Source organism: Phyllobates terribilis, unplaced genomic scaffold (genome assembly GCF_046119375.1).
Source record: "Phyllobates terribilis strain yellow unplaced genomic scaffold, ASM4611937v1 Scaffold_5__5_contigs__length_657084704, whole genome shotgun sequence".
Taxonomy (NCBI): domain Eukaryota; kingdom Metazoa; phylum Chordata; class Amphibia; order Anura; family Dendrobatidae; genus Phyllobates; species Phyllobates terribilis.
In genome coordinates this window covers 495,927,342-495,949,384 of record NW_027362765.1, presented here as the reverse complement: position 1 = coordinate 495,949,384, position 22,043 = coordinate 495,927,342, and the positions used below count along the sequence as shown (strand labels likewise).

The 22,043-nt window shown below is 40.3% G+C and overlaps 1 protein-coding gene across 4 annotated transcripts in view; it reads right to left on the bottom strand.

Annotated features, from left to right (window-relative positions):
* Positions 1-2,947: 2,947 nt before the first annotated feature.
* The window catches only part of LOC141271289 (intelectin-1-like), a 65,961-nt gene continuing 46,865 nt past the window's right edge, over positions 2,948-22,043 (bottom strand). For all 4 annotated transcript variants that reach the window (XM_073681406.1, XM_073681407.1, XM_073681409.1 and 1 more), the window contains 7 exons: positions 15,252-15,324; positions 9,879-10,037; positions 7,505-7,752; positions 6,293-6,451; positions 5,558-5,678; positions 5,369-5,472; positions 2,948-3,455 (listed from right to left, as the gene is read on the bottom strand). In XM_073681406.1, the coding sequence (XP_073537507.1) occupies positions 3,303-3,455; positions 5,369-5,472; positions 5,558-5,678; positions 6,293-6,451; positions 7,505-7,752; positions 9,879-10,037; positions 15,252-15,315 (1,008 nt within the window). In that variant the 5' untranslated portion in view covers positions 15,316-15,324 and the 3' untranslated portion in view covers positions 2,948-3,302. The remainder of the gene's footprint in view (positions 3,456-5,368; positions 5,473-5,557; positions 5,679-6,292; positions 6,452-7,504; positions 7,753-9,878; positions 10,038-15,251; positions 15,325-22,043) is intronic.

The following is a 22,043-nucleotide window of genomic DNA, read 5'->3' as shown; positions in this document are numbered from 1 at the left end:
TTGAATTGCACTTGCACAAATCCTGCTGTGTTCTCCAATTTGCAACTGGAAAATTAACAAAATATGCAGTCATAATACAGCTGGTGGGTGCTGTACCTGCCGGTGATTACAGCCAATGTAGAGATGATGAAGGGGTGATTCCAGCACAACCATCCAGGTGGTATATAATGCTTTCTTTATTCGAACATGGTTAAAACTTCATAAAAACAGAGTAAACATCTAATGCTTTTCTGGCGTAATTGGATGCCCTTATTCATAGGATGTCATGCAGAGCTTCAAAGAAGGAAAAGTGGGAAAGATCTTTATATTTGATGTTGCACATTTTGCACACTATATGCAATATACTGTACAGCATGATCAGAGTCACAATTAATAAAACAGTTTATTTGGTTTGTGATGTTGTGACTAGAGATGAGCAAACATATTCTGAAAACGTTATTTTTTTTTTTTTTAGATATTTCTCACTTTTCCTTCTTTGGAGTTGAAAAGAAAAATTGTTCAGTGAGGGGTGGCAATTGGAAAAAACAGTTAGCACTCCTGGAGTCATTCTGAATGCTGACTAGAGATGAGCGAATATTTCAATATTCAGTTCGGATTATGATCGTCAAATTTGCAACATTCACTGATTTATTCGTTGAATATTCGCCAGACATAGCTGAACGCCTTTGGGTTCAATGGGGGCAAAACCAAACAGTAAAAACAGTTAGCACTCCGGGAGGCGTTCTGGATCCTGACTTTGGACATGAAGTATCCACATGGCATGAATTTCAGGAATGACCTTTTTTATATATACTAGTTTTGTCAGATTTTATGGTTTATATTAATTGCTGATGTACAAACTTTGCATTTATAAATTATGATGTTATTATGTAACATATATCTGTAGAGCTCCATTGCACAAACACAGCTGATGTTTTCTAATGTGGTTTCTCCTTTCGTGATGATTGGTTCCTCAGTGTTATACAGTACAGACCAAAAGTTTGGACATACCTTCTCATTTAAAGATTTTTCTGTATTTTCATGACTATGAAAATTGTACATTCACACTGAAGGCATCAAAACTATGAATTAACACATGCGGAATTATATACTTAACAAAAAAGTGTGAAACAACTGAAAATATGTCTTATATTCTAGGTTCTTCAAAGTAGCCACCTTTTGCTTTGATGACTGCTTTGCACACTCTTGGCATTCTCTTGATGAGCTTCAAGAGGTAGTCACCGGAAATGGTCTTCCAACAATCTTGAAGGAGTTCCCAGAGATGCTTAGCACTTGTTGGCCCTTTTGGCTTCACTCTGCGGTCTAGCTCACCCCAAACCATCTCGATTGGGTTCAGGTCTGGTGACTGTGGAGGCCAGGTCATCTGGCGTAGCACCCCATCACTCTCCTACTTGGTCAAATAGCCCTTACACAGCCTGGAGGTGTGTTTAGGGTCATTGTCCTGTTGAAAAATAAATGATGGTCCAACTAAACGCAAACCGGATGGAATAGCATGCCGCTGCAAGATGCTGTGGTGGCCATGCTGGTTCAGTATGCCTCCAATTTTGAATAAATCCCCAACAGTGTCACCAGCAAAGCACCCCCACACCATCACACCTCCTCCTCCATGCTTCACGGTGGGAACCAGGCATGTAGAGTCCATCCGTTCACCTTTTCTTCGTCGCACAAAGACACGGTGGATGGAACCAAAGATCTCAAATTTGGACTCATCAGAACAAAGCACAGATTTCCACTGGTCTAATGTCCATTCCTTGTGTTCTTTAGCCTAAACAAGTCTCTTCTGCTTGTTGTCTGTCCTTAGCAGTGGTTTCCTAGCAGCTATTTTACCATGAAGGCCTGCTGCACAAAGTCTCCGCTTAACAGTTGTTGTAGAGATGTGTCTGCTGCTAGAACTCTGTGTGGCATTGACCTGGTCTCTAATCTGAGCTGCTGTTAACCTGCGATTTCTGAGGCTGGAGACTCGGATAAACTTATCCTCAGAAGCAGATGTGACTCTTGTTCTTCCTTTGCTGGGGCGGTCCTCATGTGAGCCAGTTTCTTTGTAGCGCTTGATGGTTTTTGCAACTGCACTTGGGGACACTTTCAAAGTTTGCCCAATTTTTCGGACTGACTGACATTCATTTCTTAAATTAATGATGGCCACTCGTTTTTCTTTACTTAGCTGCTTTTTTCTTGCCATAATACAAATTCTAACAGTCTATTCAGTAGGACTATCAGCTGTGTATCCACATGACTTCTGCACATCACAACTGATGGACCCAACCCCATTTATAAGGCAAGAAATACCACTTATTAAACCTGACAGGGCACACCTGTGAAGTGAAAACCATTTCCGGTGACTACCTATTGAAGCTTATCAAGAGAATGCCAAGAGTGTGCAAAGCAGTCATCAAAGCAAAAGGTGGCTACTTTGAAGAACCTAGAATATAAGACATATTTTCAGTTGTTTCACACTTTTTTAAGTATATAATTCCACATGTGTTAATTCATAGTTTTGATGCCTTCAGTGTGAATGTAAAATTTTCATAGTCATGAAAATACAGAAAAATCTTTAAATGAGGTGTGTCCAAACTTTTGGTTTGTACTGTATATACCTACCTATTTGTTCTGCATGACATCCTATGAATAAGGGCATCCAAGTATGCAGAAACGTGTCAGGAGTTTTCTCTGTTTTATGAACTTTTAACCATGTTCGAATAAAGAAAGCCTTTTGTCCTACCTGGATGGTTGTGCTGGAATCACCCCTTCATCTTCTCTACATTGATCATTGATAGACTCAGGACAATCACTTAGCATCAAAAATACGTATAGTCATATAGCTGTGATGTATACGTGTATAAATAAATTCTACCTAGTTGTGTTACCCATTGACATTCAAAAGTCTTATTCTGCAGAACACCCACATTTTACTTGTTAATATTTGCAAATATAGGAATACCACATGAGATTGCAGGAAGATTCATTTAATCTTGAAGAAGACAAATGTGCACAAATATCAAAGTATGTTGAATTAAAATGTCTTTCTATTAGTAATAGTTGTATTATATGTCAGAAAGGTAAAATCTAGGTAAAGCTAGATCTCTATATTCCTTTTAAGTTGCCAAGAATTATCATTATATTTATTCAATAGGTATTATTTAAGCCCTAAATAAAGTGCAATTTCATATGCTCTCGCATGTAAAATTGAAATTTTCTTATGGTGTAATTTCTAACACTTTGCAGAACCTGTTATTATAACAAACCTTACTTCACTTTACTATTATAATATATCATGTTGTATCATTATATATTACATTATCATATTAGCGATAGAAGAGGAGAACGGCTGACTCAATTATTTCTTTGCTGCTACTCCATCCGATATGTGTTCCATACCCATCCCAGTCCATGGCAGCAAAATCTCCGCACTGTCTGGGATTTCCTTCTGGGATAAAACCTCCTCCACCAATGCAGTGCTACAAATATAAGAAGCAGAAATGAAAACCAAAATATATCTACTGGGTTATATGTGAAGTAAAATTATATGGTTGTTCCAGACCAAGTCACTTCAGCTTTGGGATTTGATGCCCTACCAACAGGTTCTGCAAGAACACATGAACTGCCGGCAGTGTATGGCTTAATGAATGGGACGATGAACAATACCTGCCTGTTGTGCACATGTTTTAGTAGATACCTGTCAGGAGTATGTTATCAATGCCTCTTCAACTACAGGGTGGGACATTTATATGTATACACCTAAGTTAAATGGGAATGGTTGGTGATATCAACTTCCTGTTTGTGGCACATTAGTATATGGGAGGGGGAATACTTTTCCAGATGGGTGGTGACCATGGCGGCCATTTTGAAGTTGGCCATTTTGGATCCAACTTTATTTTTTTCAATTGGAAGAGGGTCATGTGACACATCAAACATATTGAGAATTTCATAAGAAAAACAATGGTTTGCTTGGTTTTAACATAACTTAATTCTTTCATGAGTTTTTTACAAGTTTATGATAACTTATAAAATGTGTTCAAAATGCTGCCTATTGTGTTGGATTGTCAATGCAACCCTCTTCTCCCACTCTTGACACACTGATAGCAACACCGCAGAAGAAATGCTAGCACAGGCTTCCAGTATCTGTTGTTTCAAATGCTGCACATCTCGTATTTTGATGGTATGGTGTGATAAATGGGGTACAAAGATAGTGGGGCCATTCTTCATCAACGGAAACCTCAATGCCACTGGATATCTGAAATTGCTACATGATGATGTGTTGCCCTCTTTATGCACTGAAGATGACACGTTCCCTGAGTTTTTCCAACAAGATGGTGCACCACCACATTATGGGTGTCAGGTACGAGCATTCCTACATGAACAGTTTCCCGGAAAGTGGATTGGCGAGTTGAATGGCCACCAAGGTCTCCCAATCTGACCCTCTTAGACTTTTATCTTGGGTGTCATCTGAAGGCAATTGTCTATACTGTGAAGATACAAGATGTGCAGCATCTGAAACAACGGATACTGGAAGCCTGTGTTAGCATTTCTTCTGCGGTGTTGCTATCAGTGTGTCAAGAGTGGGAGAAGAGGATTGCATTGACAATCCAACACAATGGACAGCACTTTGAACACATTTTATAAGTGGTCATAAATTTGTAAAAAACTCATGAAAGAATTGTTACGTTAAAACCAAGCACACCATTGTTTTTCTTATGAAATTCTCAATATGTTTGATGTGTCACATGACCCTCTTCCAATTGAAAAAAATAATGTTGGATCCAAAATGGCCAACTTCAAAATGGCCGCCATGGTCACCACCCATCAGGAAAAGTTTTCCCCCTCCCATATACTAATGTGCCACAAACAGGAAGTTGATATTACCAACTATTCCCATTTAATTTAGGTGTATCCATATAAATGGCCCACCCTGTGTATAATAAAGTAGAGCACTTTTTCAAAATAAAATAAAAATCAAGCTCACAGTCATATTTCACTGCAGTTTGGAGCATGGACAGCATCTGTGCCTGGATGCAATGTAGCCAAAACAAGGGTGAGATAATCCAGCTCCACGAAAGTGCAAAACTTTTTTATTGGTAGGTAAGTACAAATTGGTGCCACACACCTGAAATGCGTAGATGTCTCTAGCTATGTTATCAACATGAAATGTTAACATTTATCATCCAATTTCTACTTACCTATGAATAAATAAGTTTTGCGTCTTCGTGCAGATGGATTATCTTTTCCTTGTTTAGAGTATTTTTCTACCTTAAATTCTAACCTAATGGCCAGCAAAGTGGAAGGGTGAGGTGTTGATAGTTGCTTGCCTTAAATATTACCCATATTAGAAAGGTTAATATTGTATGTATTATATTTGGATTATTATACTCACAACTTCTGAATTGCACCCTGTCACCTTCACTCCTGGACATAAAGCCAGGGCAGCTTTTTCATAATTAAAAGCTCGGAACTGGACAAAGCCAGGAACAAGCTCTTCTGCAATCAGAAAAATAATTACTAGTTTTGTTCTTGAATTCATGTAGACTACAATCATCTTACTATACATTAAAAATGACCTTACTTTGTCCATTTGGTGAATAATAGGCTTTGGTCTTTTCTGCACTTCCAAAATCATATACAACGGGAATGGCAGGTCCATTATTTGCTGGGCAGGTTCCACCATTGTACACCACTGGATATATCTACGAGAGAATTATATAAACATTTGAGAGGTTAAAACATAGTATAAAAGGGGTTGTCCAGTATGTTAATATTGATGGCCTATCCTTACAATAGGTCATCAATACCAGATCACATAGGGAGTAATACCCTGCACCCCCATGATCATCTGTTCAGGCCTCCTCTTAATCGCCTTCTCTCTGTTGTCACATTGCACAATTCATCTGACCTTGCAGAATGAGGCTAGAGAGGAGGTGATGGAACTACACATACCTGCCATGGAATTGGAAGTGTCTACAAGAGCTTGCCAAGAAGAGAAGTTACAGCACCTCGCAGTGGAGGGAAAAGAGAGATGACAAAAGTGGCATTGGCCCATCTGGAATTTGCAACAATTGCCATATAGAGAGTACAGCCCTGGTTATAGATCTATTGATAAACTGTTTTCCCATGGCTGAAAGTCATTACTTTTTATTGATAGTGGTCTGTATTTGCTAAAATGTTATATTCTGTACTTATAGTGATATGGTTTCCACATATTCTAAAAACAAAAGTCCAGAATTATCCAACAGTGAAAATGCCATAGAAATGTTAAATGATAAACCCAATATAGGTCATAGCGACCAGGCTGATTACTTACATTATACAGATGGAAGAGGTTTCCACCCTCTTGGGTAAAGAAACCATTGTCTGTGCGATATCTTAGGATAGCGGCTTTTCTCCACTTAGACAAGGGTGTCTTGTTGGGTACATGCCATAAACTCAAGTCCTTAGAGACAATATCATAATATCCTGGATTCTAGAAACAAATTGGGATATAACATACATACATATTGATTCTTCCTTGAGAACATGTTTTAACAGGATTTGCATACAAAGTTATTATTTTTTACAACGTATTCAACATATGATGGTAACAAAAATATCTAGTTCCTGATAAAATACTGGGATGTATTTCTACTGCGCCCCTTATTCATTGGGTAAAGTACAAAGTCTTTACGTGTCAATAATATTACATGCATAGGCTTTCAAAAGCCCTTTAAAAATGAAGAAAATAAAAATCTTTTTTATTAATCCTTTTTTCAGTATCATAGATAATTTAGGGCTTACACTTGCAGAATAAGTTATAGTTTTCAAAATCACCCTTAACATTGGGATTTGTTATGCTGAAACATGGAAAATAAAATCTTTTTAGTTTGGAATTAACTTTTTTTATTCTTCTGTTTAATAGGTTATGTTGGGGCTTGCTTTTGCAGGGCAAATTGTATCTTTTGATTAGATCTATTTTGGGGTAACACATCTTTTTGATCACTTTTTATTCCATTTTTGGGGGGCAGCTGAATGCCATCCAGAATAGATTAGTCTTTTATGGACACCACAAGACTAAATATATTTATTTTTTAGATTTTTTGTTATTTCAATAATAGGAATTATAGAGTGTGTTATAGTTTTTTCCATGTAATTATTTTTGTTATATTAAATCTTTTGTCTTCCAGGAAACTGGAAACTTCAATCGCTTGATCACAGGTACGATACACATAAATACCTCTACTTTGCTGTGTATTGTAAATTTAGCAATGTCTTATGTTCCAGCCCATTTGTGTCTGATGACTTAGATACCACGTGACTTCTGACTGCAGCATCAAAGAAGTTATCTCGCCAAGTATGGAGCAGGCTCAGCTCCTGATCCAACTCCTTGCTTTCTTAATGGCCATATGATATATATGGACTTCTTTGGTCAGTAAGAAATGAATGGCTATATAGTCAGAGAGAATCACTCTGAAACTTTACATGGTCTTACAAAATGTAAATTTAATACAATTATTGTTGTCTAAGTATTTAAAATAAGAACCTTATAATCATCACTTGTAGCTCCTTCAGGTTGTCCAAATGTGGCGTAGTTAGCCCAGTTGTCATCTCCTTTTGGTTTGTTGGCATTGTTTCCTGATTGGCTGGTCCAACGATCCCCCTCTGTACATTTACCCTTGATATCATTTTCATGGACACTGGCCACCAATGTCCAACCTCCACCATTTGTAGTCATGTCACAGTAGGTCTGATACGATGTCCCAGCTTCAGTGGTTAGTGTGTATATTCCATCTAAATAATAGTTTAACTGGGTCATATACTTGAATGGCTTACAGAAACAGCAAATACATTTACACCAATCTGTTCTGATGTTAAAAACACCAACACCTGTGTGATGCTTGAACAGCTCTGACTCTTTGAAGGATGCAAGATATCTGATGCTAAGACATTAGCAACAGATCTTTCCTGTAAGGCGGCTCCATGGATCAGTCTTATTTGGCCTAAAAATCTCACAATGCTCAATTAGATTTAAATCAGGGGTAATTTGGAGGCAAGAATTCACCTTTCTTTGTCAAGTCCCTTAAACTATTCTTGAACTTTTTTCAGTGTGAATCATTGTGCAATATCTTGTTAAAAAGGTATTATAATTAGGGAGTACAGTTACTGTGGTCTAGTTCTGATGCCCAAATGACCAATGTAGAAACTTCCAGGGGTGGAAAGTGGTGAACATGGCACTATGACATAACTCTAGGTAAGCAGCCTCATTGGCAGCAAGCTGTGATGTCCTGTGTGTTTTGAAACATTTTTATTAAGCCAGCGTTAACATTTTCAGTCATTTCTATTTCAATACATTTTCTGATAGGTCAGACAAGATCTCACATTCATCAATGCTCTATGTGCATCCAAACCTAATTTTGCCAGGTACAATCCACTACATACCAGTAACACCCCACAAGAACTGCCATACAGAAGTTAGAAACAGTTGTTCAGTCATCATAATTTGGTCTATGTCAAAGTCATTCAGATCCTTACACTTGCCCATTGTTTCTGCTTCCAACCCATCACCATTAAGGACTGACTCTTCACTTGCTGCCCAATATAGATAATTCTTTGACCGGTGTCAGAGCATTGTCACAAGTAATTTATGGTACTCACTTCACCTGTCAGTGGTTTTTATTCTATGATCGCTTATAAAAGGCTCAGTATCAGAAGTGGACAATGGAAGAGTGGAAGAAGGTGGTCTGGTCTGACAACCTGCTTGGAAGCCTACTATACAGCTAAACATTATTATTGGAGACCTACAGTTCAAGGCAACTTTATGCTCTAATGGCAATGGACCCTGAGTTATCATGTGCTTTGCTACATTACAAAATTTTGTTCAGGTTTGATTTCTGTATTTGTGAGATGTGCTGAAAAAAAATAAGACCATGGACGCCTCACCTTACAACTTACAAATACCACAGAACACCTTCAAAGTTCATTATTGGATTGGTTAAAGGTATACTTGTGGCACAAGAGGGGAACCCAACAGATGACAGGTGTTTTTAGTATATGGCTGAATGAGTGCATAAGTAAGCAAACAGATTCATGAATAATGTTCTATTATAAGGTAGTGTGATGGATAGATCGAAGTTTGGTAGATATTAGAAAATACTCTCTACATTAGTGTCCACTGTAACATTTGGTGGATAATGGCCTATGATTTTGGATTTTCAGAATTTGGATCCTTATTTTTAGTGAAGTATAATGTTATTGCTGCAACATACAAAAGGAGGAATGTATTTTACCTCCTTTGTAGCAAATAGCTTAATGGATGCTTTTTCCTATTCCAGTATGACTGAGCAAGGTTCTTAAAGGAAATCTGTCAGGAAATCTCAACCCTCCTAAACTGTTAAGGAAGCTGAATAAAATGATACCTTGATATCTGCAATCTGATGTCTTATTCCAGAGAAATAAATCCACATTTTTCTTATATGTAAATGAGTTTTTTGGGACTATGGGCCGAACCCTGATCTGCATGAGAATCTGCTCCAGAAATAATTTTATATAAAAGGTGGAGTTACTAGTGTGAGACAAGTAACTAACACAGTACAGGAGAAATGAACTTTGTCTATTTACAAACACTTTTACTGCAACTCTCACAGCTCTGCTGTATTGCAACACTGGCCTTATTCATAATGAACAAGGCATGACCTGCCATAACCAGCCTTATTTTAACCATGACAGAATAAACGTTAAGTTTTAAAGGATTATCTCTGCATTGTTAGAAAGAGTCTAAGTTTGGTATAAACATCAATGTCCATCCATGTTTTTATGGTTAAATGGTCACAAGTTACCAGAAATGCACTTCAAAATCTTGTGAATTGCCTTCCCCGAATAGTACCATATATCATATATATATATATATAAAATATCACCTTCAGCATATGTATATAAACTCTTAATCTCCTTGCAGCTCCTGTGTCCATAAACTGATCCTCCAGTGGGATTTGATGGGTAGCTATAATCAGGGTCTTTGCCCCAGCATGTCAACATATTCTGTATGTTTTGTTTCATCTCAGCTATAGAAGACTTCTCTAAGAAAACAGGAATATGTTACATTATGTACATTTTTTATTGTTTTATCATATACATATATATATACTGTATATACACACACACAGCAGGTGAAATAAGTATTGAACAGGTCACCAATTTTCTCATTTTAAATTCTTAATTTATGAACATCTATGGTGATTTCTTTGCCTGAGTGGATTGGATGGGCTGTTACCGACATCTGGTGAGAATTTCACGTCAATATTACCTGGAAATATACAGTATACAGTGCTGGCCAAAAGTATTGGCACCCCTGCAATTCTGTCAGATAATATTCAGTTTCTTCCTGAAAATGATTGCAGTCACAAATTCTTTGGTATTATTCTCTTCATTTAATTTGTCTTCAATGAAAAAAACACAAAAAGAATTGTCCTAAAGCCAAATTGGATATAATTCCACACCAAACCTAAAAAAGGGGGTGGACAAAAGTATTGGCACCCTTTGAAAAATCATGTGATGCTTCTCTAATTTGTGTAATTAACAGCACCTGTAACTTACCTGTGGCACCTAACAGGTGTTGGCAATAACTAAACCACACTTGCAGCCAGTTAACATGGATTAAAGTTGACTCAACCTCTGTCCTGTGTCCTTGTGTGTACCACATTGAGCATGGAGAAAAGAAAGAAGACCAAAGAACTGTCTGAGGACTTGAGAAACCAAATTGTGAGGAAGCATGAGCAATCTCAAGGCTACAAGTCCATCTCCAAAGACCTGAATGTTCCTGTGTCTTCCGTGCGCAGTGTCATCAAGAAGTTTAAAGCCCATGGCACTGTGGCTAACCTCCCTAGATGTGGACGGAAAAGAAAAATTGACAAGAGATTTCAACGCAAGATTGTGCGGATGGTGGATAAAGAACCTCGACTAACATCCAAACAAGTTCAAGCTGCCCTGCAGTCCGAGGGTACAACAGTGTCAACCCGTACTATCCGTCGACGTCTGAATGAAAAGGGACTGTATGGTAGGATACCCAGGAAGACCCCAATTCTTACCCCGAGACATAAAAAAGCCAGGCTGGAGTTTGCCAAAACTTACCTGAGAAACCCTAAAACGTTTTGGAAGAATGTTCTCTGGTCAGATGAGACAAAAGTAAAGCTTTTTGGGAAAAAGCATCAACATAGAGTGTACAGGAAAAAAAAAGAGGCATTCAAAGAAAAGAACACGGTCCCTACAGTCAAACATGGCAGAGGTTCCCTGATGTTTTGAGGTTGCTTTGCTGCCTCTGGCACTGGACTGCTTGACAGTGTGCATGGCATTATGAAGTCTGAAGACTACCAACAAATTTTGCAGCATAATGTAGGGCCCAGTGTGAGAAAGCAGGGTCTCCCTCAGAGGTCATGGGTCTTCCAGCAGGACAATGACCCAAAACACACTTCCAAAAGCACTATAAAATGGTTTGAGAGAAAGCACTGGAGACTTCTAAGGTGGTCAGCAATGAGTCCAGACCTAAATCCCATAGAACACCTGTGGAGAGATCTCAAAATGGCAGTTTGGAGAAGACACCCTTCAAATATCAGGGACCTGGAGCAGTTTGCCAAAGAAGAATAGTCTACAATTCCAGCAGAGCATTGGAAGAAACTCATTGATGGTTACCGGAAGCGGTTGTTCGCCAGAAAGCACTGTTACTGAGATGTGGTCTGTGGTCCCCGCCTGCAGAACCTCTCCTTTAATGAGTGTGTCTTGATAATTGCCAATAATTTCCATCTATTGTCTATTCCATTTGCACAACAGCATGTAAAAATGTATAAACCAGAGAGACCATAGGTATTTTCCAAACCCCAAAATAACATAATGAAAACACCATATGTTGACTAAAAGAGATAAATGCTTTATTTATGTATTTTTTAAGAAATAACACATAGGTATAAGTAACATGTGTGAAAAGACATAACATGGGCATGTGATGCAGCAGGGGGTAGATAGAGACACAGCTGGTATCAAATTCACATTGGACCTATAATAGGTCACATAGTCCAACCCATACAATCCATTAGTCACAGACAATGTGTGCTGAAAAAGTTAAATAACATAGATCAAGTGACTTATAACAAGTCACAGTATAAACAACCATCAGAGGTTTTTTCAGCAACACATAAAAAGTACAAGCATCACATGGAAAGGGTTAAGTAAGACATACTTAAGACATACTTAGTGAGAGTGTTTACTCTCACTAAGTAGGTCCAATGTGAATTTGGTACCAGCTGTGTCTCTATCTACCCCCTGCGGCATCACATGCTCATGTTATGTCTTTTCACACATAACTTTTCATAACTATGTGTTATTTCTTAAAAAATACATAAATAAAGCATTTATCTCTTTTAGTTAACATATGGTGTTTTAATTATGTTATTTTGGGGTTTTGAAAATACCTATGGTCTCTCTGGTTTATATAATGTTTAGTGGTATGTCCCCTATTACATCCAAGGTCCTATCTGTCATTGTTATTTTGTTGTATTAGCATGTAAAATTGATTGTCAATCAGTGTTGCTTCCTAAGTGGACAGTTTGATTTCACAGAATTTTGATTTTTTGGAGTTACTGTATATTCTGTTGTTTAAGTGTTCCCTTTATTTTTGGAGCAGTGTATATAGCAGCCATTACCATGTACTGCAGATCAGCTACTATTCAGATGAAAAGGAGTTGATCTGCAGTTCTTGGGAGCAGCTGCTACGCATTGAATGGAGCTGTGCTATTCAGCTCTGTTTAATGTTTACATCTGGCCAACTCCGGAATTAATAGCAGCTGATGGGTGGGGTGGGGGTCTGATATTGATGACCCATGCAGGCTATAGGTCATCAATATTTTATGCCTGGACAATCCTTTTAAAGGGAACCTGTCATGTCATTTCAAGCATCTACACTGTCCCCATTGCATTGTTAGTGATGCAATGTGTGTGGTGCCCCTGAGGGTTCAGTCGCCACAGAGATACTGCACCTCACCCCGAGGTGTGGTGTCTCCCTTTTCTCAGGTAAGATGGGAGTGCTGCATGGAAACCCAACCACCTACATCCAACACTACACCGCTCCAGGCCAGCAGGAGGGGCAAGACGCAATGTAGTTTTCTGCTGAGGCCTGGCCCTGGCTGGAGTAGGGGGGAAGCCGAAGGTAGGGGGAACCAATAGTGGGTGTGGGTGGAGGAAGTTAATACACGAAACACATATACAGTAAGTATATAATATGAAGCCATATTAGGTCTAGGGTTCAGTTGAGTTCAGTTCAGTCAGTACAGAGAGTACAGTGAGGAGGGGAGCAGGGAGCAGGCTCCATAGTTAGGGCCCAGGATAGAGGCCCCGGAGGGGAGCAGGCTCCATTCTACTTAAAGGATCCCAGGGGGTACGGCGCGTGCAGGACGGCACCCGTATGCCCCGCTCCTGCCAGCAGACAGGAGGGATCGTGCTTGCCACATTCGAAACCCCAGGGGGTCAGGCTGGTCCCGGATCCAACGTACAGGAAGGACAGCAGCATACCCGAGCGGGACTGAGAGTGGGCAACGTAGGGCAACGGTGAGAAGGACCAAGTGTGGAAAAAGGTCAAGTTAGGCACATCTGAAAGTGGGGTTCTGCCAAGCACCCCTAAGCTGCTTGAAGGAGGACTGAACCCCTGCCCGGTGAACGCAGCGTGACTGGGGAGGCTATCACCAGTAAGAGCACATGTGGATTGTCTTAAAGAACTGTAAGTAAAGCCCTGGACGACTGCACGAAGTGCCTCTGTCTGTTTCTTTACTGGCGCCAACTTTCCTCACCACACCACAATGCCCAGCGCACCCACCTCCATTCATACTACGCTGCCCTGAGGCCTGCTCCACCTGTGGGGAGCCGTTCCATCAAAGCTGCCCCTAACATCAGCCTCAGTGGACTGTCGCAGCGCTGGTAACCTCTTACCAGAATCCACAGGTGGCGTCACAAACTTTTATTTTCATTTTTACTAAACCCCCTTTTTGGCGCACTGTCCGCCCTGGGCCAGCCACCGTGATATACATATAAACTGCCCCAGTCAGTAAGGCCCCACCGGGGGGCGACATGTGCATCACTAACAAGTTTTTTTTCCAGAAAATCGGTGGTCTAGTCGCAAAAGCACTTTATATACTTATATCGTACCCTTGACTGAACAAAAATTAAGCACACCCCTATGACTAAACAAGCAGGTACAATATAAGTACATAGAGTGCTTTTGGGTTATGATTAGACCACTGATTTTGATGTAAATAACGTGTTAGCGATGCACATTGCATCACTAACAATGCACTGGGGACAGATTAGATTCTTGAAATGACATGACAGGTTCCCTTTAAATGTTCAGATCTATGGGCGAATTAATAACTCATACTTGCTCAAAAAAATTGTGACTTAAGGCATTTTTAGGACTTTCCTGAAAAGTTCGGACAACTTTTTAGAAAGTGGGCAGAACTTAGCCTAGTGGAGGCATGACCAAGCATGAATGGAACATTCATCATAATTTACACCACAAATTTACATGACTAGAGTACACTTCTTGGGGTGGTTCACAGCACCACAGGCTAGGGTCATACACAGAGTTTGGCGCATATGTAGCACATTAAGAGGCACACAACTGTAATGAATCAGGAGCATCTGTGCAATTCTCTACAAATCTGACAAGCTGTGGCCATCATCTTACCTTTGTTCCCCACATTTGGGAGAAGCTTGGTGAAACTGTCATGAAAACGCCAAAGGTTGTTGAAATGTTGCACATCTCTGCTTAGCGTAACCATTTTTCAACTGTTCAAAGCGATATACACCAAAATTCTGGCATAATCACTTTGATGAATTGGGCCTAAGTGATTTCCTTATTTTGTCAAAAGTTTTTATGACTAAACATTTTGACACTGTCCAATCGGTGCTGACTATGGTGGGACACACCTTGGTGACAAGGGACACAGTAACACCCATCTGGCAATTTATTATTGCTTTCATAAAAATAACAGAGTAATCACCCAACTTAGTGTTTTAAGAAAAGATGTTCAAGAGTGCTGGCAGATCATCTAAAATTAACCATAAATGAGGATTTACAATGTAAATTTTTCACCTAAATTATTATTGAACTGTTAATGCCTTTGTACTGTGGGATATTCAGACAGTATCTTCATGTCCAATTACTAAATTTTTTTGTCTTTTTTATATTTTCCCCACACCGACAATACATCTTACAAATATTTGATTACATTTGTGTGAATAATACTCACTACATATGTCACAGTTTCCTCCAGCTAGTGCCAAAGAGATAATCATGACGCTGTGCAGTAACATTTTTTCAAACTAGAATAAAAATATAAGCACAGAAAACAATGAATATTATATAACACATTTATCACAACACATACCTACAATAACCATGTACACTTTTCATTGAGTATTATCAATATTGGTATAATGAACACAATTTGATTCTACTATATGGCAGCCATACAGAAATCACAAAAAAAATAGAGGTCCTTTCTTGTTCTTGCACAGGACCAGGGTCGGCGTTGAGGAGAAGCTACTTGGGAAATTGTCAACGACTCGCACTCCTCCAGGGGTCCCCAATGTCTATAGAAAAATGAGATTGATAATAGCTCTGCATTATCAATCTAATTTCTGATGTTGAGACTGCTTAAGGACCTTCGGGGACATTACAGTCATGTGACCATGATGTCACCTCAGGCACTGTACTGGACGGGAGTTTAGAAGAGCTGAAAAAGACTTGAGTATTGTTGGTTGCGCTCGTTTAACAGCCTGAACTCAGCTCATGTAAATGCAACCAAAATGCTTCTTTGTGATCATGCAATATGTTAGCATTTGGGGCCCCACTTTAAACTTTTGCCAAGGGCCCCATATTGTCTTAATCCAGCCCTACATAGGGGCCTCTTTTTTTAGTGTTGGCCCCTGATCGCTACTATTCTAGAACCTCTAGACAAATTTTGTTCATGAAAAAAACAATTTAAAGGGGTTGTCCACTAGATGTTTTTTTATCTAGAGCTGTGTTTCCCCAACCCCGTCCTCACGGACCCCAACGCATTGTGTTTTCAGGATCTCCTTAGTATTGCACAGGTGAGAGAACCTGTGGCCGTTTCTGATGCCTTAATAATAATTCTATCACCAGGGCAATACTAAGGAAATCCTGAAAACCTGAAGTGTGGGGGGCCTTGAGGACTGGAGTTTGGGAAAAACTGATCTAGGGAAACAATGGTAAGCTCCAATTTGCTTAAAGTGGTTGTCCACAACTAGGACAACCCCTTCTTGAACTAAATGCCTGGCCTTAATAAAATTAAAAAACCTATACACACCTCCCCTGCCTGCACCATTACCGCAGTGTCAGCACTCATGGTCCCATGGCTGTGATGCGATGTTATGACATGTGATGCTCAGTTCCCAATCAGCGCTGGCGTCACTGTCTCTGCCTTCATACGAATTGATCACGAAGAGGAAATCAGAGATCAGCTGCCACCCGGACTTTGTCTTCATGCGATTGGGTGCCGGGCACCATATGTCATTCCACCACATGGGAGCCCTGGGACTGCGAGTGCCAACACTGTGGGAACGGCGCCGGCACAAGAGGTGAATATAGGCTTTTTTATTTCAGGGCAAAACATTTAGTTCAAGAAGGTGTTGTCTTAGTAGAGGACAACCCCTTTAAGCAAACTGGAACTTACCATTGTAGTCCTAGATAAAAAAAAAACAAAACCAAACAAAAGAGCCAGCACACTTGTTGGTATAAGTGTAATGTGTAGCTGAACATTCACGCTGTGGCCTATACGGGCTGCATTTCTGCCAGTATTATGGGTGAGCACCTCTCAATTAGTGACTTTGTGATTTGAAACAAATTCATCAAATGATTTGCACCTTTTTCAAGTTGTCTTATAGTTTAGTTAATTTTTGATTTCTTAGTAATTATTGCTTTTTCAGATGTTTTAGTCAGATTCATGAACTGAACTTCTTTAAAAAGTTGCAAAATTTGGCGCAGCTCTATTCTAGTTCCATCTAGGAATGTTTTTATTTACGTTAGATGAAAAGTCGCATTTTTTGAGACATTTTACAAAATTTGTGACTTTTCACACTATAAAGTTGCAAAACTGGTTGACTGAAGCTGCGCATGGGTCGTACTTGAACGTTCCAACATGACAACGATCGAAAACACAAGGCCAAGTCGACCTGTCATTGGCTACAGCAGAACAAAGTGAAAGTTCTGGAGTGGCCATCTCAGTCTCCTGACCTCAAAATCATTGAGCCACTCTGAGGAGATCTTAAGCGCGCAGTTCATGCTAGAAAGCCCAGGAATTTACGGGAACTGGAGGCTTTTTGCCAAGAAGAATGGGCAACTTTACCATCTGAGAAAATAAAGAACCTCATCCACAACTCCTCAAAAGACTTCAAGCTGTCATTGATGTTAGAGGGGGCAATACACGGTATTAAGAACTGGGGTATGTGAACTTTTGATCAGGGTCATTTGGATGTTTTTGGCTGTCATTAAGATTTAAAAAGAGAAAACACAGCAGTTTGACAATAAATGGCTTCACCCAACCAATAACCATGAATGGAGAAAAAGTTTTTTTGTTATCATTCGTATTCTCTAACACAAGGCCAAGACAGTAAAATTCTGCCAAGGGTATGTAAACTTTTGAGCACAACTGTATTTTGTACAACACCCGGGTATAGCACATGGCCTTGTCAATCTTTGAAGCTAAAGTTTTGGTATTTTAATAACATGATAATATTGACTGTCTGGTGTGGCCCCACATTTCACTGCCTATTGAAAATTAGGTGAATTAGGTGAGAGCTTGTTGGAAATTTCCCTTGGGATTTATTTGGAATATTGTGGGGGATGTTGTTGGATAAAAAAGATGTTTTATCTTGATCATCTTTTTTATTTCTTCTGTCAACAGCCATAAGAGTGCTTTTTTTTGCAGCACAAGTTGTAATTTCGATTGACACTATTCACTTCATAATATAATCTACTTAAACATTGAAAAAATTTCAAATGAGGTGAAATAGTATAAAAAAATGCAATTACCACCATTGTTCTTGAGTTTCATTGTAATAGGATTCATTAGAGCGGGAAAAATAACCTATGAAAATGATTCTCAAGGTCAGTACAATTATGATTATACCAAACCTGTATAGCCTCTTTTATTTATTGTAGTGGCATAAAAAATTCTGACTTTTACTTTGTTAAAATAAAAATGTGCGTTATGTCACCATTTTCCAAAATCTATAACTTTGTTTATTTTTCCATTTATGAAGCTTGTTTTTTTACATGCGGAGCCATGTTTGGGTATATACAATTACTTGGTCTTTTTTGTTGCATTTTTTGGTGCTTTTTACCATTTGGGTTATATTTTTGATAACTCAGAATTTGATAGACAGACTTTGGTTGTTTGTTTTTCAGTTCTTTATTTTTGGATATGGAAAAGGAGGTTATTCGAATTTTAACATTAAAATCCGTTTTAAAAAAAAGGAACATATGCAAGTCATTTTGACATTGTTATACATATGTTCATCATTTTTAATGTTTATTGAGCAAAAAGACGCCGTGTGCACATACTCTAAAGCACACATGGAATATTCCTAAAAACTAAAGAACCAATTTAAAAAATATTGGAGCATATTTATCAATACTGTCTAATAGTGATGAACGAGCACTAAAATGCTCGGATACTCGTTGCTCGGGTCGAGCAAATTGGAATACTCGGGTGCTCTACCCGAGCAACGAGCCCAATGTAAGTCTATGGGAAACTCAAGTATTTTTCAGGCGGTCTGCAGAGGGCCTAAAATTGCCGAAATCGATGGGAACAGTGCTCAAATGACATGGGAACAGCGTGGGGAAGACCCCTGGAAGCATTTCTGACTGCCAGGTCACTGCTGTCAACAACGTTGTTAGAGCTTTACGCCACTTTTATGGACTCACAATAAAACATACAAAAACTAAACCAAAATGGATTTTCCTGGGAAATATGTTAAGGAATATCCTTTCCAGGGTAATGACTTGTATATAAGGCAAAATAAATAACCAAAACCAAAAATACTCCTCCACACCTTGGGCTATGTTCAAACGTAGCGTTTTTGATGCGTTTATGCACTTTTGTATTGCTTTCAACCAAGACAAATGTATTCACTGGGAAATGACCTTTTAACATTTCACAACCTTATCTGGCCATGTGGTGTGTGAGATATCATCAGACACATGCATACAGTGCTGAAAAGACATGGGAACAGCATAGGAAGACCTCTGGAAGTATTTCTGACTCCCAGGTCACTGCCTAAAAGTGTGCCCATTCTAAATGATCCTTGGCACATGCGAAGATGCCTCCCACCATGCACCTGTTATTGAAGACTTGCAACAATCACTGTCCACGTCCTTGTCCCAGTGCAGCGTTCAGCTGTCCCTACCCCATTCCTTGGAATGCAAGCGCAAGTATGCAGCCAGTGACCCACCGACCCACAGGCTGCAATACTATACTGCCAAATTTTTGACAGCTGCTTGCACTTGAAATGTGGCCTTTTAGGCTCGTGAAGATGGAAGCTGTCCACAATCTTATTGCGGCGACCGGGTATCCATACTCGTTCCCCAGCCGCCACTATTTCTCCCGGTATCGTCTCTGCCTTCCGCAAGCACGGGTCCCACAGCATTACCCGTGCCTTCCCCAGTGCACTTACTGGGAAGGACCGCCTACCCACAAACACATGGACAGGTGAATGTGGCCAGGGACTGTACGGAGCCAGTCCTCAGCTTTTTTTGCTGAGAGTTGTATTTAGCTCGGTGAAAGGACTGGCATAAAGGGAAACCGTATCTACTCTGTGTGTCATTTCTCCCAGGAAGTCCTCTAAAGCTGCTTTCATTTGTAATGTGCCCTTTTAGGCTCGTGGAGGCGGAAGCTTTTCATAACGTCATGCCGGCGGCGGCCGGGTGTCCATACTCGGTTCCCAGCTGCCACTATTTCTCCCGGTATCGTCTCTGCCTTCTACAAGCACAGGTCCCACAACATTACCCATGCCCTCCCCAGTGCACTTACTGGGAAGGGCTGCCTAACCACAAACACGTGGACAGTTGGATGTGTCCAGGGACGGTACGGAGCCAGTCCACAGCTTTTTTTGCTGAGAGTTGTATTTTATCACAGCCATATTCAATATTAGCTCGGTGAAAGGACTGGTATAGAGGAAAACCATATCTACTCTGGGTGTCATTTCTCCCAGGAAGTCGTCTAATGCAGCTTGTTGCAGAAGCAATGGCAGCCCATCCAACATCAACTTGAACTTGTCGGTGGTGCTTTGACACACAAACATCTTTCTTTGCGCATTTAATTTCATGACTACAGAGTTGGGCAATGGCCTGATCTGCAATGCGGTTTGAGAAATAACATGCATAAGCACGTCCGATCCACAATTAAAAAGCAGCCATAGAGTGTCCAGGAACATTCCCCCACACTTTTCTTAGCCAGGGATGGACGGACCTACCAGAAAACCGGAGGCTCCTCTTGTGGGCACTGGCTTCTCATCCAGGAGAGTTCATAGTGCCGAGGTGAGGCCATGATGATGATAGAGGCCACCATCTGCTTAGTTTTCTATTACTTAGAATGCAAGCACAAGTATGCAGCCAGCCACCCACCCACAGGCCGCAATATTAAACAGCCAGATTTCTGGGCAGCTGCTTGCACTTGAAATGTGGTCTTTTAGGCTCGTGGAGGCGGAAGCTTTTAACAACCACGTGTCCATGCTCGGTCCCCAGCCGAAACTATTTCTCCCGGTGTTGTCTCCGCCTTCTACAAGCATGGGTCCCTGAACATTACTGCTGGTACTTTTCTGTGGGAATTTGCTTTCCTCCTACCAGCCTGGAATTTTCCAGTAAACTATGGTACAACGCCATGGTATTAGCACTGCCCCCAGTACCAGTAGCGAAGCCATCCCCAATTTCCTTCTCAGGAATTTTATTTGGTAGACTGAGTGGCTGCCCAAATACATCAGTTTCTCACAAAAGAGCTGAAGATAGAGTGGCAGTAGGTGCAAGTTTCTCCAGCCTGTTAGATATCAGAGGGTGAACGGCAGCACATTGGATCAGTGGTTAGCACTGAAGCATTGCAGCGCTGGGATCCTTGGTTCAAAACCCAGCAAGGGCAACATCTGCAAGGACTTTGTATGTACTCCCCGTGTTTGCGTGTGTTTCTTCCTCAGTAAAAAAGCAGCCATAGAGTGTCCGGGAATCTTCCCACACACTTTTCTTAGCCAGGACTGCTTCTCGGCAGGGTTAGACGGTCCCACCAGAGAATCCTCTGGTGTGCCCTGGCTTCTACCTCAGGAGAATTCATCGATAGCGCTAACTTTGCAGCTGCTATGGGGCTCTTGAGTGGCGAGGGGGGGGAATGAGCCCTCAGAATCAAGTCCTCTGGTTGGCACAATGTTTTTCAATCTGAAACAGCTTCTCAGTGGGAGTTGTATTTCACCACAGCCATATTCTTTAGCTCGGTGAAAGGACTGGCATAGAGGGAAACTGTATCTTCTCCGGCTGTCATTTCTCCATCACCAGGTTCTGCCCATTGTCACACACGACCATGCCTGGCTGTATGTTCAGCGGTGAGAGCCACAGACCAGGCTGCTGTGTTACAGCTTTCAACAACTCTGCAGCACTGGGCGGTTTGTCACCTAAGCATTAAGCATGTTATCTTCAGCACAGCCTGTTGCCGCTTGGCCAAGGCAGTGCTGCAGTGCTGTCAGCTTGTGACTGATGTAGTCATTTTGGAGATGGAGGAGGAGGTGCAGGAGCTGAACAATGTGATTATATTGAGGTTAAATTGGCGACGCTGTTTTTGTACTAAAGAAAGATGCTAAAGTTTTGTTTTTTGTTATGTTATTTTTTAAGACAAATGTATTCACCGGGAAATGTAATTTTAACATTTTACAACCTTATCTGGCAATGTGGTATGTGACACATCATCAGACACATCCTGTTTCATTTATGATGGAGGTACTCTGAAAGTCTATTTTTATAGGGCCATCAGATGGCCCTT